We start from the raw sequence: 14,145 nt of genomic DNA, 5'->3' as shown, positions 1-14,145 counted from the left end.
TTCACTGGCATGCCTCCCCTCACCTCATCCAACTGGCAAATATCTACTTATGCTTCAAGACTCAACTCCAAGATCATCCTCTCAGTGAAGTCTTCCTCAGTCACTCTCCTATAACCCAGATGCTGCCAGTGCCTCCACAGCAATTCACACCTCTGTGGAGCCTTGTCACATTGTATTGTGTTTATTCACACGTGTGTGTTGTCTCCCTCATCAGATTGGGAGCATTTCAAAGCAGACTCTATTCTGTCATCTCTGTATCCCCCAAGCCAGCACAGTATAGGCACCTGATAAATGAATGGATGGTCGTGATGGTTCAGTGACACTATTGACAGGAAAAGGGAGAGAAGTTTTCTTTGCCATGAGCTTGCTACTTTAGGCTTATTTCTCTTCTACTTCTCTCAGGTCTTCTTTCAAGTACAACTATCTTTCCCTTTCACTCTATCTGTTCTTGCTCAACAGAGGCAGATAGTCAATATTAATTACTGTGAGATCATATTTGAAGGTCATACCCTAGTCAACTGCAGGTAGGCAAGATCACAAAATTATCTAGATGCTGAATGTATTAGTGGTATTCCTCATATTTTAGAGACAAGCCAAAAAAGGCAAATTTTCCAGGACTACTGATCCAGAGAATACAAGAGGATAAACTCTCCCTTAGGACAAGTACTATAATAAAATAACAGTTGTCACTTATAAACCAAAAACTTCATATTCAGTATCTCATTTTCCCTTTCAACAACACTATGAAGTAGTTAGTGGTGCGCTGGTAAAAGTTTAAAAACTGGCTTTCTGGTAAAAAGAGAAAGAGGGAGAACCCTGGATTTGTTGCAATTTCTATGGGGTAAATATTCTCACTGTGGCTGATTTAAGCTGTCAACCTGACATCGCTGAGTGCAAAGTTGGCAAGAGATATGTAGGAGCGGAGTCATAGAGATGATAGACCAGAAATAACCTCAGGAGCCTAGATCTGGGATCAGCAGACATTTTCTGTAAAGGATCCGATAGTAAATATTTTAGGCTTGGTGGGACATATATTGTCTTTTGCAACTACTTAACTCTGCTATTTTAGTACTGAAGCAGCCATAGATAATATGTAAACAAATGAGCATTGCTGTCTCCCAATAAAATTTTACTTATGGATGCTAAAATTTGAATTTCATATAATTTTCATGTGTCCTGAAATTTTATTATTCTCTTGATTTTTTTCTAAACCCATTCTTAATTTGCAGGCTATGCAAAAGCAGGTAGTTACTGACTCTGGGCATAGATAATAGTAAGAATAGTAGAAAAATAATTAGGAAGTAATGAGTTTTGAGCATTTATTATGCTTATTTCAATATATTTTATTTAATTATAACTCTACATAGTTTATTTTTTAATAATGGCTATATTTACGACTGGCTTGCAAATTTCTTGAAAATTTAACAATTGACTCCTGTGAGCCAGTATGAACTGTCTCTGTCACAACAATGAAATAGGTATTGTTATCTCTGTTTTACAGATGAGAAAACTGAGCTTCAGAGAGGTTATTTGCTCTTGATTACACAGACAGTAAATGAAGGAGCCAGGACTTAAAGCACATCTGCCTGATTCCAGAGACTAAACCTCTAATTACTGTCTAAGAATTCTGGAGCTTTGGAGAATGGGTTTCTAGAAGGCTGCCAGATTGCCAGATGAGTGAGATATGTTTCTCTGTACACAGTGATATGGAAAATACACACATAATGGATATGCACACTCACTGCAAACTCAGTCTATTGCCTCGGCCATGGTTGTTTACCAGTGAGTGGAATGTGGTCAGAAAGGAGCCTTCCGCTACATGTCAGAGTTTTGGAAAGGGTTTTGGTTGGAAAAGGTTGCAATTAGTAGCAATAATGAGGGCTGGGAATTACCTGTGGATTTCATTTATCTGTGTTATCTCAATATGTGGGCCACATTCTGAATTTGTTTCTCTCATACCCAAGAAGAGATGATGCCCATGACTATTCCAAACGTTTGGCCTCACCCTTCCCTTCCCTTACCCTCTGAAAAGAAAGAGAATTAAAAACTGATAGAAAAAAGTGATGGTTTACAACTATTTTGGTTCAAATGTTACCTTTGCCATCTTGCTGGACACATCCAGCACTAAACAGACCACTTTGTCGCCAGCCTGTATGAGAGAGAATGTGGGAGGAGGTGGAAGCTCAGTCCCTTTCATGGGAAAACTGTTATTAAAGTCGTCAGAGTCTGTGATTACATCCCACGTACTTCTGAGGCTGCACATTTGGTTCTGCAGGTTTGGAGCCTCTTGGTTGTGGGTACTTGCATTACAGAATTCAACCACCTTGAAAAAGAATAAAATAAAACTACTCAGAAAATAATCAGAAAATAAAAGTACTCTTCTCACACTAGACATACTTCTCATTCTCAAGCAACTAAAGGTAAGAGGAAAGGCGAGCTGAAACATGAGAAATCAGAAGTGCTACGGCTATGTCCTTCTTTACTTCAAGAATGCCATTGAATTTACAGATAAACCTTGGCACCCTTTGCTTGAAACTCTGGCACGCATGTGGTACTGAGGTCAACCTCTGTTAAAGTTTTCTTGCGCTTAGGTAACAGAGAGTAGACCGTGTATAAATATCTTAGGCTTTAAAAAAATAAAACAAACTCTCAACTTCCTTAGCATAATAGTGTGTTAAAGAAAACACCCCAGGAGATGTTATCTTATCTTGATCAGCCTATTCCTTGGAATGATATTTAATAACCACTGCACCTTTATCTATTGATCAATAAACCTATATTGAGCTAGTTCAAATATTGACCTCTGTAAGACTAGGATAAGGAGAAAACCAACTTAAATCTACTTCCTGATCTCTTTCCCCATTTGTAGATATAGCCATAATTCATACAATAATACTAAACCTTGGCAGCACCTCTTTTAAAGGCATGATTTGCATTGCAAAGTAATGTGTTATCTACTTCCCAGTGGCTATATTCCTACAAACAGTAGATGCTTCCTGCTAACAGAGCTATGGAAGCTTAGAGGTAAAAGAAATCTTACAGATTCTCTAGCCCCAACTCTAATTTCTTAGAAAAGGAAGCTGAAGCTTCAAAAAGTTAGTAATTGCATAAGAACATGAGTTACTTAGTAGGATGGGGAGATATGATAGAACCTGTTTTGTTGTTTTTGTCTGTATGTTTGTTTTTAACTCTTTTCTTTATATTTCATGACTATGGTTAGGAGATGGTAAAAGTTTTCTGACTGGATATTAATGAGTAGGCGTTTCAAATGACCAGAAAGATAGTACCTAGCCACAAACAATGTGGATGAAATAACATGGAATTAGCTTGGCTTCAGATATTAAAGCTGTAAATTAAATTAAAACCATAATGAATTGGACAAGAAATATGAAAAAGCACCTTAAAGTTACAGATGACTCTTAGCCTTGACTAAAACCAGACTGAAGAAAAAAAAATTATCTAAAAAAAGAATGTGTCAATCCAAGGAACATTGGGTTAGTCATAGAAACAGAAAACTTCACAGAGACACTGCCCACAGTGTTCCCAGCTCAATGGAGAGGACGTGACCCACAGATGTGATGAAGTTGGAAAAATGTATCAGGTTATGAAGGCTGATGTGACTAAATCTCTGCGTCTCCTAACTCCCTCCTTTCTGATTCCACACTCTCAAAACAGGCCTCTGGGTAGAATTTGGCTGTTCCGTGCTGCTTCTGTCAGAGAGAAAATGAACTGGCTAGAGAATGCGAGTGTCAGATCTCCATGACAGAGTACTCTTTTTAAATAATTTTAAAAATGTGTTCTGGATTCCTACACAAGTCTCTTGTCAGTTAGCGTGGAATACTGACAAGATTGAGTTTCTGAACCTGCGAAGCTAAGGATTAGTTGACTTCCCTTGGTAACACCTGACTTTTCTTTTTAAGTTCTAGAATATGCAAAACAAGGGAAAGAGAATTAGGGAATTCCATTAAAATAAGAGTGGTTTGCTACCTTAAATGAAGAAATATAATCATACGTTACATCCCTGTCATTAACCCAGTACACTTTCCTGTGAAAGGATATAGATGCACCACCATATGAGCAATTTATTTTGAAGACTCCAGGTTTCCCCTTGTTAAATCACCTTCCCTGGAGAGCACATAATCACTTTTCTAAAGGAAACAATTTTTACTGATCAGCTTGGACTGTCGAGGGGGGGCACTGAGTTTTTTTTTTTAAATCTGTAAAGTAAAAACTAGATGAACTCTAAGGTTCCCCAAGCTCTAAAATGTAGTGAATCTTTTTTCTTTTCTTTTCTTTTTTTTTTTTTTTTGACTACATTGGGTCTTAGTTGTGGCACACGGGATCTTTCATTGCGGCGCACAGGCTTCTCTTTCTGTAGTTTGGCATGCAGGTTTTCTCTCTCTAGTTATGGTGCATGGGCTCCAGAGCACATGGGCTCTCTAGTTGAGGCACGTGGGCTCAGTAGTTGTGGCACGCAGGCTTATTGCAGTGGCTTCTCTTGTTGTGGAGCACGGGCTCTAGGAGTGTGGGCTTCAGTAGTTGTGGCACACGGGCTTAGTTGCCCCTCGGTATGTGGGATTTTAGTTCCCTGACCAGGGATTGAACCCTCCTCTCCTGCATTGGAAGGTGGATTCTTTACCACTGGACCACCAGGGAAGTCCCAAATGTAGTGAATCTTAATTGTCTTTTTGTTTAAATACTTAAAACATATCAGTCTATCTTGGGAAAAGATGGAATCTTGTAAGAGTTTGTTATTCTAAGGCCATACTTACAGAAGATAAACTTTGCATGAACATTATCGATGCAGTTGCATTTTGGGTGCTATTGTATATAAACATGCATCCTTCTTGGAGAATCTTGCTAATAATACAGTTTTCTTGGGGGCAAGGGCCTCTTTCACACAAGAAAATGCCTGTGATGTCAGATGAACACCTGAAATAGGAAGAGACATTGGGTCTGTTTTAGAAATGCTTATGTTTCTTTCTTATTGGCTCATAAAATAATTTGTTTCTAGGATCATAGATTGCTAGATACACAGAAGACATTTTAAAAACTATTAAGAAAGGTCATTAATTTACAAATGCACTCCACTTGATTTTAAAACATTTGATTTTGATGAGAGGTTCTGTATTGCCAAGGGCTTTACCAGCTAAACAGGGTCAAAGCAAAAGTCACCGAGAAATCAACATGAACTTTTGGAGGCCTGAGGAAGGTCATGAGTGGTAGTATCCTGAATCAGGGCTCCTTTGAGTTCATTGCCATTGGACATCAGAGGAAGAAGAGAATGAACATCTAATGATGATATTTAAAAGGATTCCTTCCTATATAAGCAGTCTCAAATGCTGTCAATGGGATAAAAAACCATCTAAATTTTGGGAGAAGAATCAGTCAATATCTACCAAAATTACAGCTAAAATTACCCTATGACCTGGTAATTCTTGGAAGCTATTCAATAGATATACGGATCTGCCTGCATATAATGGAAATAACTTATTTATAGCATTATGAGTTGTAGTAATAACAAAATATGGTGAACAACTCATTTGTTCAATAATAAGGGACTGGTTGAAAAATTATGGTATTATGGTTCCATACAATGGAACATTATGCAATTAAAAGAAAGAAGAGTGAGGAAAAATATATATTCATATTTATTTGAATTTTCCTGAAGAAACACAGAAAAAATAAATGAGAAACTAATAAAAATGGTGATCTAGAGGGGATGAAAGGGAACAGGGTGAAGAGAGTGGTGGGAGTATGCTATATAAGAGTATAACTTTTTATATTGTTTTGGCATTTGACCACACAAATACTTACCAATTTTTTAAAAAATCCAATAAAACTGAAAATTGTCAGTTAAGTTTTGCAGCCATTATAAACTCTATTTTAGCGTAAAAACAAATAAACAGTGAATTTTAAACATGCAAAAAAACACTAACCTTGTTACTTTAATTTGATTTTGCCCATTTACGTAGAAAGGTTTCTCATTGTTATATTCATCAAACACACCCCAACGGAGATGAGCCCATTCGTGAACAAACACTCTGCCTGTGGAAGAGAGAGTTTTTGTTTTGAGTTCCTAAAATTTCAGCAATATACCTTGCTAATCAGTGAATACGTAACATCACCTGACTATATATACTCATTCTGAAGGGTTGACGTGCAATTCTTGCTTCCACTTTCCTCTTCCCCACCCCGTTCCCATCCCCTTCTGCTTTACCCCCACCATCGTAAAAGAGGCAGTGTGAAAATATGTTTAGTCCTGGAAGTGCAAACCAGTGATTTACCTGTTGCATATCTGTTTGAAATTAGTGAGGAGTCTCACATTCTCTCATTTCCCTAAGGAAGCTGCCTAAGGTTTTCTATTTAGCTTTATACATGCCTATAAGTTCAGGATTCTGGGAAAGGAAAAGAAGCATATGGACTGAATGTTCAATTCAATGGACTGAATGTGTATGTCCCCCCAGAATTCATATGTTGAAATCCTGACCCACAATGTGAAGGTGTTAGGAGGTGAGGCCTTTGGGAGTGATTATTAGATCATGAGGGTGGGGCCTTCATAAATGGAATGAGTGCCCTTATAAAAAGACCCCAGAGAGTTTCCTTCTTTCTGTCATGTGAGGACACAGTGAGAAGATGGCTGTCTATGAACCAGGAAGTGGGCCTTCACAGAAACCAATTTGGCTGGTGCCTTGATCTTGGACTTCCAGTCCCCAGAACTGTGAGAAAGTTCTGTTGTGTATAAGCCTCCCAGTGTATGCTATTTTGTTATAGTAACCCAAATCGACTAAGACATCAAACCAGCAAATAAATCTTTCCTATTCTTCAGTTTGTGTTATCCAGGCATGCCTGCCACTCTTTTTTACTATAGATAATTCTCCTGTCTACAGCAATGATTGAAACCCTGGGGCCAGGGAGGGAAGAAGGAGCAAAAAGGATCATAGAACCTCCTCACCAGCTTGGGTGGTCCTTTCTCTTTCATTTTATTCCTGATTCTCCATGTTTATCTTCAAATCTTAGCTCATGAAAATCCTCATTGTCAGCATCAAATCCTTTATAAGTTTATCTCTACCTTTCTAAATCTTGTATTTTCTTCAATGTTCAGCTAAAAACTGACTTCTCCCCAATAGAAATTTTCCAGATTAACTCCCCTCCCCAAGTACACTTTTCTTTCTGAATTCTTTTAAGATCTGGGAACCCAGGAAATGTTTGCTGAGTTGACTCAGGCTGTGGCATATTATGCATTTTTTGGATCTTGGAACATAGGAAGGGAGGGGAACAGTCTAAGCTGAAAGTGCTAAGGAAAAGTTTCTGCCTACTCATGGAATTTAGAAGTGCTGGTGAAGTCATATATTTGTGCAGAGATTATCAGCACCTCAGAGTTACCAGGAAAAAAAGCCATTTTTATAAAGTTTTATAAAGTGTTTTATAAAGTGTGTTTTATAAAGTGTGTTTTATAGAGTGTGTGGCTCCACTTCCTGCTAGTTATTCAGAGGATAATAAAATCTATTTAGATTTAAATGGGGGTAAAAGTGAAAACATCATTTGAAAGGCACTGCTGTACGTTAAAATCAAAAACAAAAAATTAAGAATTGGATAGTTAGCCCTTGACCTACTCATTTTTCTCACCACAGTTTCTTTCTCAGATCTCATCCACTAAATGCCAATCTCCAAACCTATGACGCTGGCTTCACTGTGAAACTCTAGTCATCCTTTTTCCGCCATAGGCTGGGTCTTTCCACCAGCATAGTCCACTTTCCTCACAATCACTTGCCTAAATCCAGACTTGTGGATTTCCCCTTTAAACTGGTCCCTTCTATTTCTGCCCAAAACCTGGTGTGTTACTTAATGCTGCCCACACACACACTCCTTGCCTTTCACTCTGAAGAAGTTCTGACCTCTGTTTCATACTTTTTCCCCTCTGGAATATCTCTCATTACTTAGAGTTGTTAGGATTAAATAAGATAACATTTGAAAAGCAAATAGCACAGCACTTGGCACGTAGAAAATTCTCTTGTTCTTGTTACTCTCTTTCTTGTCCTTCCCATCTCACTGCCTTCGATCTTACTCAAGTCTCAGGGCCTCATACCTGGACTTCTAGTTATTCTCCTGATATCCAGTTTCTCCCTCATTGATCTGAGGGAGTCAGATTATCCTCACAGCCAGATTTAGCTTCTGAAAACCCTGCTTGGATGGTTTCACTCCTATGTTTACAAACCTTAAGTTGTGACTTGCTAATTTGGGCATTTGAGGCTCTCCATCACCTACCCCATGTGCATTTCAGCATTTTCTCCCACTATTCACTTCCCATAGTTTTTCTGCACCATCAGTGGGGTCTACTGTGCCCATCTCTCAAATATGCCCTGGATTCTTCTGCTGCCACGGTTTTATTCATACTTTTCCCACTCTCTCTCCCTTTTTTCCATTTATCAAAATTATATTCAACCTTAAGATCCTCTTCTTTGTGAGGCCTTTTCTGACCACCTTTAGCTCAAAATGCTCTCCCTCGTCACTGAATTCTTATAGCATGCCCTGTCTGGGCCACTAATCTGGCGCTTAACCCTTTCTGGCTCACTTTGTCCCTCATCTTTTCATGGGCACGTGGCCTATCTCCTCATCCCAATAGTAAGTCCTTGGCAGGTTTCAGGTTCTTTGAGTCCCTTTTAGCATTAAGCACAGAATACTGTAAATAGTGCTGTCCATTGTCTATTTCTTGATTGGTCAAACTTACCTCGTGATCCATAGACAGCTCTTAAGTCATCATTTAGTAGAAAGTCAAGTGTGAAATGAATGTATTTTCCCTCTTTTCCACACCCTCTGTATTGCAAGGTATATGGATCATCTCCATGTGCCCCATACCAGTCAGTCACTATGACATTTGCCTAAATTAAAAGAAATGCCTTGTAATACTCTACATCGTGACTGTAAGGTTGGTGACATAAATATCTACATTTGTTAAAACACTTTGAAGTGTACATTTAAGATATGTGTCCATTTTTCTATATGGATTGTATCCCAATTTTAAAAGAGATTGAAAAAATAAATGCCTTTAGATGGAGTTTAAAATGCATTCACAACTAAATATCAACAAAACTATGTCACTTTCAAAAGCGTATATATTTTAAAAGCTTATCAAATTTCCATGGAGCTTCATTACTTTCATTTGACCTTCCCATTTTCCAGATTAAAATTTTCTCAAAAGTCAACACTGTAAAATTCTGACATTATAAATCACGACAAAAAGTAATTTAAAAGTTTGAAGAAATTTTAAGAGCATTTACACATCATTCAGAGCTGTACTGTAACATGTTATAGCCTTTTGTGAACAACTTTCTGTGGGTTCTTTCATCAGTGCAAGACAATAGGATATGTTTCTTTTTTTTTTTTCTTTCTTTTTTTTTTTTTTTTTTGTGGTACGCGGGCCTCTCACTGTTGCGGCCTCTCCCGTTGCGGAGCACAGGCTCCGGACGCGCAGGCCCAGCGGCCATGGCTCACGGTCCCAGCCGCTCTGCGGCACGTGGGATCCTCCCGGACCAGGGCACGAACCCGCGTCTCCCGCATTGGCAGGCGGACTCTCAACCACTGCGCCACCAGGGAAGCCCGGATATGTTTCTTTTAAGCCTTGTCCTTTTATTCCCATAACCAATCAGATCAGCAAAACAATTATTCTATTGAAGTTATATTTCATACTGTACCCTTACCATTTCAATTACTATTTATAAAACACAATATTTTAAGTCAGAAGCTAAAGTAAATATCTATTCAAATAACCATCTAGAGAACACAGTTTTATATACAACATTGTTCCTTTTATTTTGCGGAATAAAGATAATATGTTGTCTCAAGACTTGCCCTTAGAAGTTAAGTATGTTGTTAATTTTTTTTTTAAGTTGATTATGGAACAATAGATCTAATATGATCTTATAAATATATATATAACGATCACTATATGTACTACATGTGTACTGGTGTGTGTGGGGGGGGGTGTACACACCGCTGAGGAATAGTGGAAGGTAATATTTTCTTTTTATTGTCCATATTTCTACATTGTCTTTTTGCAACAAGCATGAATTATTTTTATAATAATTAGCATTTTTTTTTAGAAAGATAAGAATTCAAGCCAAGGACTTTGCAAGGCAACACCTGTGAAAAGGGCTACAGGCATCATGCCCTTGAATAGTCTTCACTTGGACAAAACCTCATTTCTATGTCTGGAAAGTTGTCCTGAAACAAAAAGGAAAGAGTACACTGTATGGGGTAGAATACTCAGGCTGTTTGGGGTTATATACTATCTTACAGACCATAGTAATACAGCTTTTATGTACTTTTATCCTACCCCTCCCCCCCTCCCCTGCGTCCCACCTACATTAGACTGTAGAGTCACAAGGAGAGGAACTATCTTGCTTTTCCTTGTGTCCTCTGCCATGCCTAGCATGGTTCCTGTATGTAATGATCATTTGCTAAGTGTTTGCTTGATTGACATTATGAGGTTAAAAGAGTTGGTATCTAGCAGATATATGAACAGCCTTCAGTGACTCTTTCCTTTAATCTTTCTGTTCAGTCATTTGTTTTTGTTTTGTTTTTGCGGTACGCGGGCCTCTCACTGTTGTGGCCTCTCCCGTTGCGGAGCACAGGCTCCAGATGTGCAGGCTCAGCGGCCATGGCTCATGGGCCCAGCCGCTCTGCGACATGTGGGATCTTCCCGGACCGGGGCACAAACCCGTGTCCCCTGCATCGGCAGGCGGACTCTCAAGCACTGCGCCACCAGGGAAGCCCTGTTCAGTCATTTTTGCTTTAGTTATTTATTTCTCTCTTCTTCATTAGGATGAGGAGTAGCACCTGGGTTTGGTGTTGGTTATCTCCAAGACTTTTTGTCCCACTAAAGGCCAGATTGATTAATGACAACTATGTAAGGTGGCTAGAGACAGTATAGCTTAGAGCTAAGAGCATAGGTTTTGGAATCAAACAGGCATGAATTCAAATTGCTCTTTAATTTACCAGCTGTTTGACTTGGGATAAAATCCTTACCATATTTGAGCCTCAGTTTCCTAATTTGAGATAACAGCAACTAATTTTAGGTGTCTGAGAATTAAGCAATATATACAGAATGCCTAGCATTTAGTTGAAGTTTAATAAACAATAGCTCTGTTCCCAGTTTATCCCAGTTCGTCTATCACTCCTATCTCCAAGCCCAATCATCAAATGCTTTCACCTGGTCATAAATCAGATAGTTTTAAGGACCCCTTTAACTTCTTCAGGACACTGGGGTGCCTTTGAGATTGCTATATCATTCAATAACTTCAAAGGAGATCTAAGAATTAAAACAATGTTAGGAAAATTCATACCAAGTGACACAAATAAGGAAAAGGGGAAACTACCACAGTCTCAGCCCTTCTATCCGAGCTGTAATTACAGATCTTGAACCCACTCCATTGCTGAAGCCCTGAGCTATATTCTCAATGCCTCTGCTCCTGCCCTTTCTGGTAGCTGCTAGGACTCTTGATCACAGTAATTTCAAACAGTCATTTGCCAAATGTATTTAACATTTATTTATAGCATGCATACCAGTATGTGCCAGACATTATCATGAATGCTTAATTATAATCTACAGCTTATGAGAGTCCTTTGAAGGTTCTTTTTTTGGTTGGAAAAAAAAAGGTAGCCATGCCTCTCTTCCCTGCTTTCTGCCTTGCTTCTTATCAACATACTCCTCAAAAACATTGTGCTGGACTTGGGCTAATATGAAATTCTGCTAATTTGCACTCTTGCAGGACAAGAAAGTCATATTTTTATATGCGTGGGTGGCTTAGGTTTCTGTCTGTACATGTATGTTTACTCTCTCTGACAGGGTGGGAAATGAGGATAGTCATAATTGAAATTATTCCCTTTACAGCTCATACTCAGTAGAATAAAACTAGTTCTTGGTCCTTAACCAAAAATTTCAGAAAGGACTCTGTAAATTACATAGTAAAGAGATTTCTGAGAGGTCGCTTGGGCAATGGCATTTTGCTTATTTTTTACTCCATAATTTTCACTCATTTATTACATTTCCATACATTTTGCACATAACAATCTTTTCAATAATATTGTTTGTGTATTAATATTAATTTGTTTTTGTCTAAGTTCTCACTTTTAAAGTTTGAACACATTATATTTTTTGCTTGAGTTAAGCACATTTAATGAAATCTTGAATTACCTTTTCATATGATTCTTGTTTTACTTTGCTGTAATTATTAGCTTTCCATGTGGCAGGTATTAAAATCTTTATATTTCTGAAAAACACTCTTCTCTTGGTAGCATTGAATAGGTAATAAGAAGCTTCAGTTATCATTTCCTGTAACCAAATAAAAGAAAAGCTTATTTTATCACTTGTAACTTCTTAATGTTTTAGTTTTCTGGTTATACTAAAACAAGCAGTAATAACAATAATGAAGGAGCCCATTTCTTTTAGAGACAGTATTAGATTTTTGGGAAAACCTAGGAGCAAAATAAATAAACTTCAAATGGTTATCTGGAAGAGATTTTAGGACACTAATTATGCGTCTGGGTTTGCCTATATAATTTTCCAAATTTTGTGAAAGACTTCTAAGCTTTTACCAAACAAATCCTTTTCACGGCACACCTTTCCAAGACCACACCTTATGACAGTATTGATTTCACTAAAGCAATACCAAAGGGAGACTCAAGTAATGGAGCTATGGGCCTGCCTTACCATATCAAGGTGAAAATAGTCAACTGCTTTACAGAACATTCAGGTGAAAAGAAAGAATTTTGCTCTTTGGCACTCCATTCAGACTCTCACTCTTTCTGTCTGAGAATTCCCATCCTCAGGATGGAATCCAACAACATAATTTTAATAGACACAATCATGCTTATTCATCAGTCAAACATCTGGTCTTTGTTGCCACAATGGATTATTTTTTAAGTTGCTACCCCAAAAACAGCCATGTAGTTAAACACAAAAGCTAAAATTAGTAGTAACCAGCAACAACAAATAAAAGAGGGCTAGATCAACTGTCTGTGAGCTGAGACTACACAGAATTAGGTGAACAAACTGGCTTGGCTGTTAATTGTAATTTTTGTTACTATTTTTGAGAAACATCACTTTCCTTACTGCTCAAATACAAACCAGGCAACTCCTTAAAGAAGGCTACAGGTCTGCTCGAATAGGATAATGGTTTTGACTTCATACTTGCCACTCACCTTAATGTTTGGGATGAGTTTCTGATCCTCGGATACCTGAGGATTGATTGCAACAAGTAATCCATTATACCCATTTTCTTGAAGCTGCACTCCGGCTCCCAGAAATAGGAGTTCCGGACCTAGGACCACCAGCAGAGTCACAAACTTCAGGCTGCAAACAGGACCTGCACTGTCCCCGTGCGTCATGTTGCAGAAAACCGTCTGCTTTACTCACACTGGTCCTGCTGGGCACATTGTGCTAAGTTGTCAATGGCGGAGCAGGTAGTTTCTTCCTGAACTTGGAAGGGCTTAGAGCTTGTGATGAAGGAGGTGCCTTCTTTGCAAAATCTGGGGTGGATCTTTCGGAGACCTGTCTCTACAAGTCTTTTTTCTCTGGGCGATGCCACACTTGCATGTTCTGTGGCTGAGCTTCCTCCTGAATCATGGTTTGGCAAGAAATCTTCCACCCCTTACTCATTTTATGTCTTCTCAAATGGAAATAAGACAAAAGGAGCTTAAAAGAGGGAAGCCTGGCTGGCTGGGCTGAAAATCAGAGAATCTGGGTTTTTCCATCCACTTGCAGTAGAAGTACAGAAATCTAGAAATCCTTGACAACCTCCTCCATCATTCAGAGCAATTCCTTCCCTACTGCACTCGTCATTTTTTGTTTGATGTAAGATTCCTTTGTCTGCTTATTTTGAAGATTTGGAAATCCATCCTGCAGCCCTGTCCCTGGGGCCTTGCATTAGGTAGTCTGGGAGAGCTCTCAGCTGATGGCTGGTGGGGGGAAGGTATCAGATATCCCCCAGAGAGGGCCAAGTGCCAGGAACTTGGATGTCTGTGCAGACCACAGAGGCCTTTCCTTCTGTCCTTGCTGCCTTTTCTCTCTTGATCAAGGAAAAGGATGAATTTCTCTTTCAGCACCTCTCTCCTGAGAGCAAGGCTATGCCTCCATCAATCTTC

General features: G+C 38.8%; 1 protein-coding gene across 1 annotated transcript in view; it reads right to left on the bottom strand.

The window, feature by feature from the left end:
- Positions 1-13,928, bottom strand: part of CLCA2 (chloride channel accessory 2) — a 38,315-nt gene extending 24,387 nt beyond the window's left edge. Inside the window, exons 1-6 of the mRNA XM_067726778.1 lie at positions 13,204-13,928; positions 12,197-12,334; positions 8,732-8,882; positions 5,940-6,048; positions 4,773-4,932; positions 2,096-2,323 (exon numbers count right to left, since the gene is read on the bottom strand). Coding sequence (XP_067582879.1) covers positions 2,096-2,323; positions 4,773-4,932; positions 5,940-6,048; positions 8,732-8,882; positions 12,197-12,334; positions 13,204-13,389 — 972 coding nt within the window. The 5' untranslated portion in view covers positions 13,390-13,928. The remainder of the gene's footprint in view (positions 1-2,095; positions 2,324-4,772; positions 4,933-5,939; positions 6,049-8,731; positions 8,883-12,196; positions 12,335-13,203) is intronic.
- Positions 13,929-14,145: the final 217 nt, after the last annotated feature.

This window comes from Pseudorca crassidens, chromosome 2, assembly GCF_039906515.1.
Source record: "Pseudorca crassidens isolate mPseCra1 chromosome 2, mPseCra1.hap1, whole genome shotgun sequence".
Classification (NCBI taxonomy): domain Eukaryota; kingdom Metazoa; phylum Chordata; class Mammalia; order Artiodactyla; family Delphinidae; genus Pseudorca; species Pseudorca crassidens.
The sequence above is the reverse complement of the archived record's forward strand: the minus strand, read 5'-3'. Positions and strand labels throughout refer to the sequence as shown.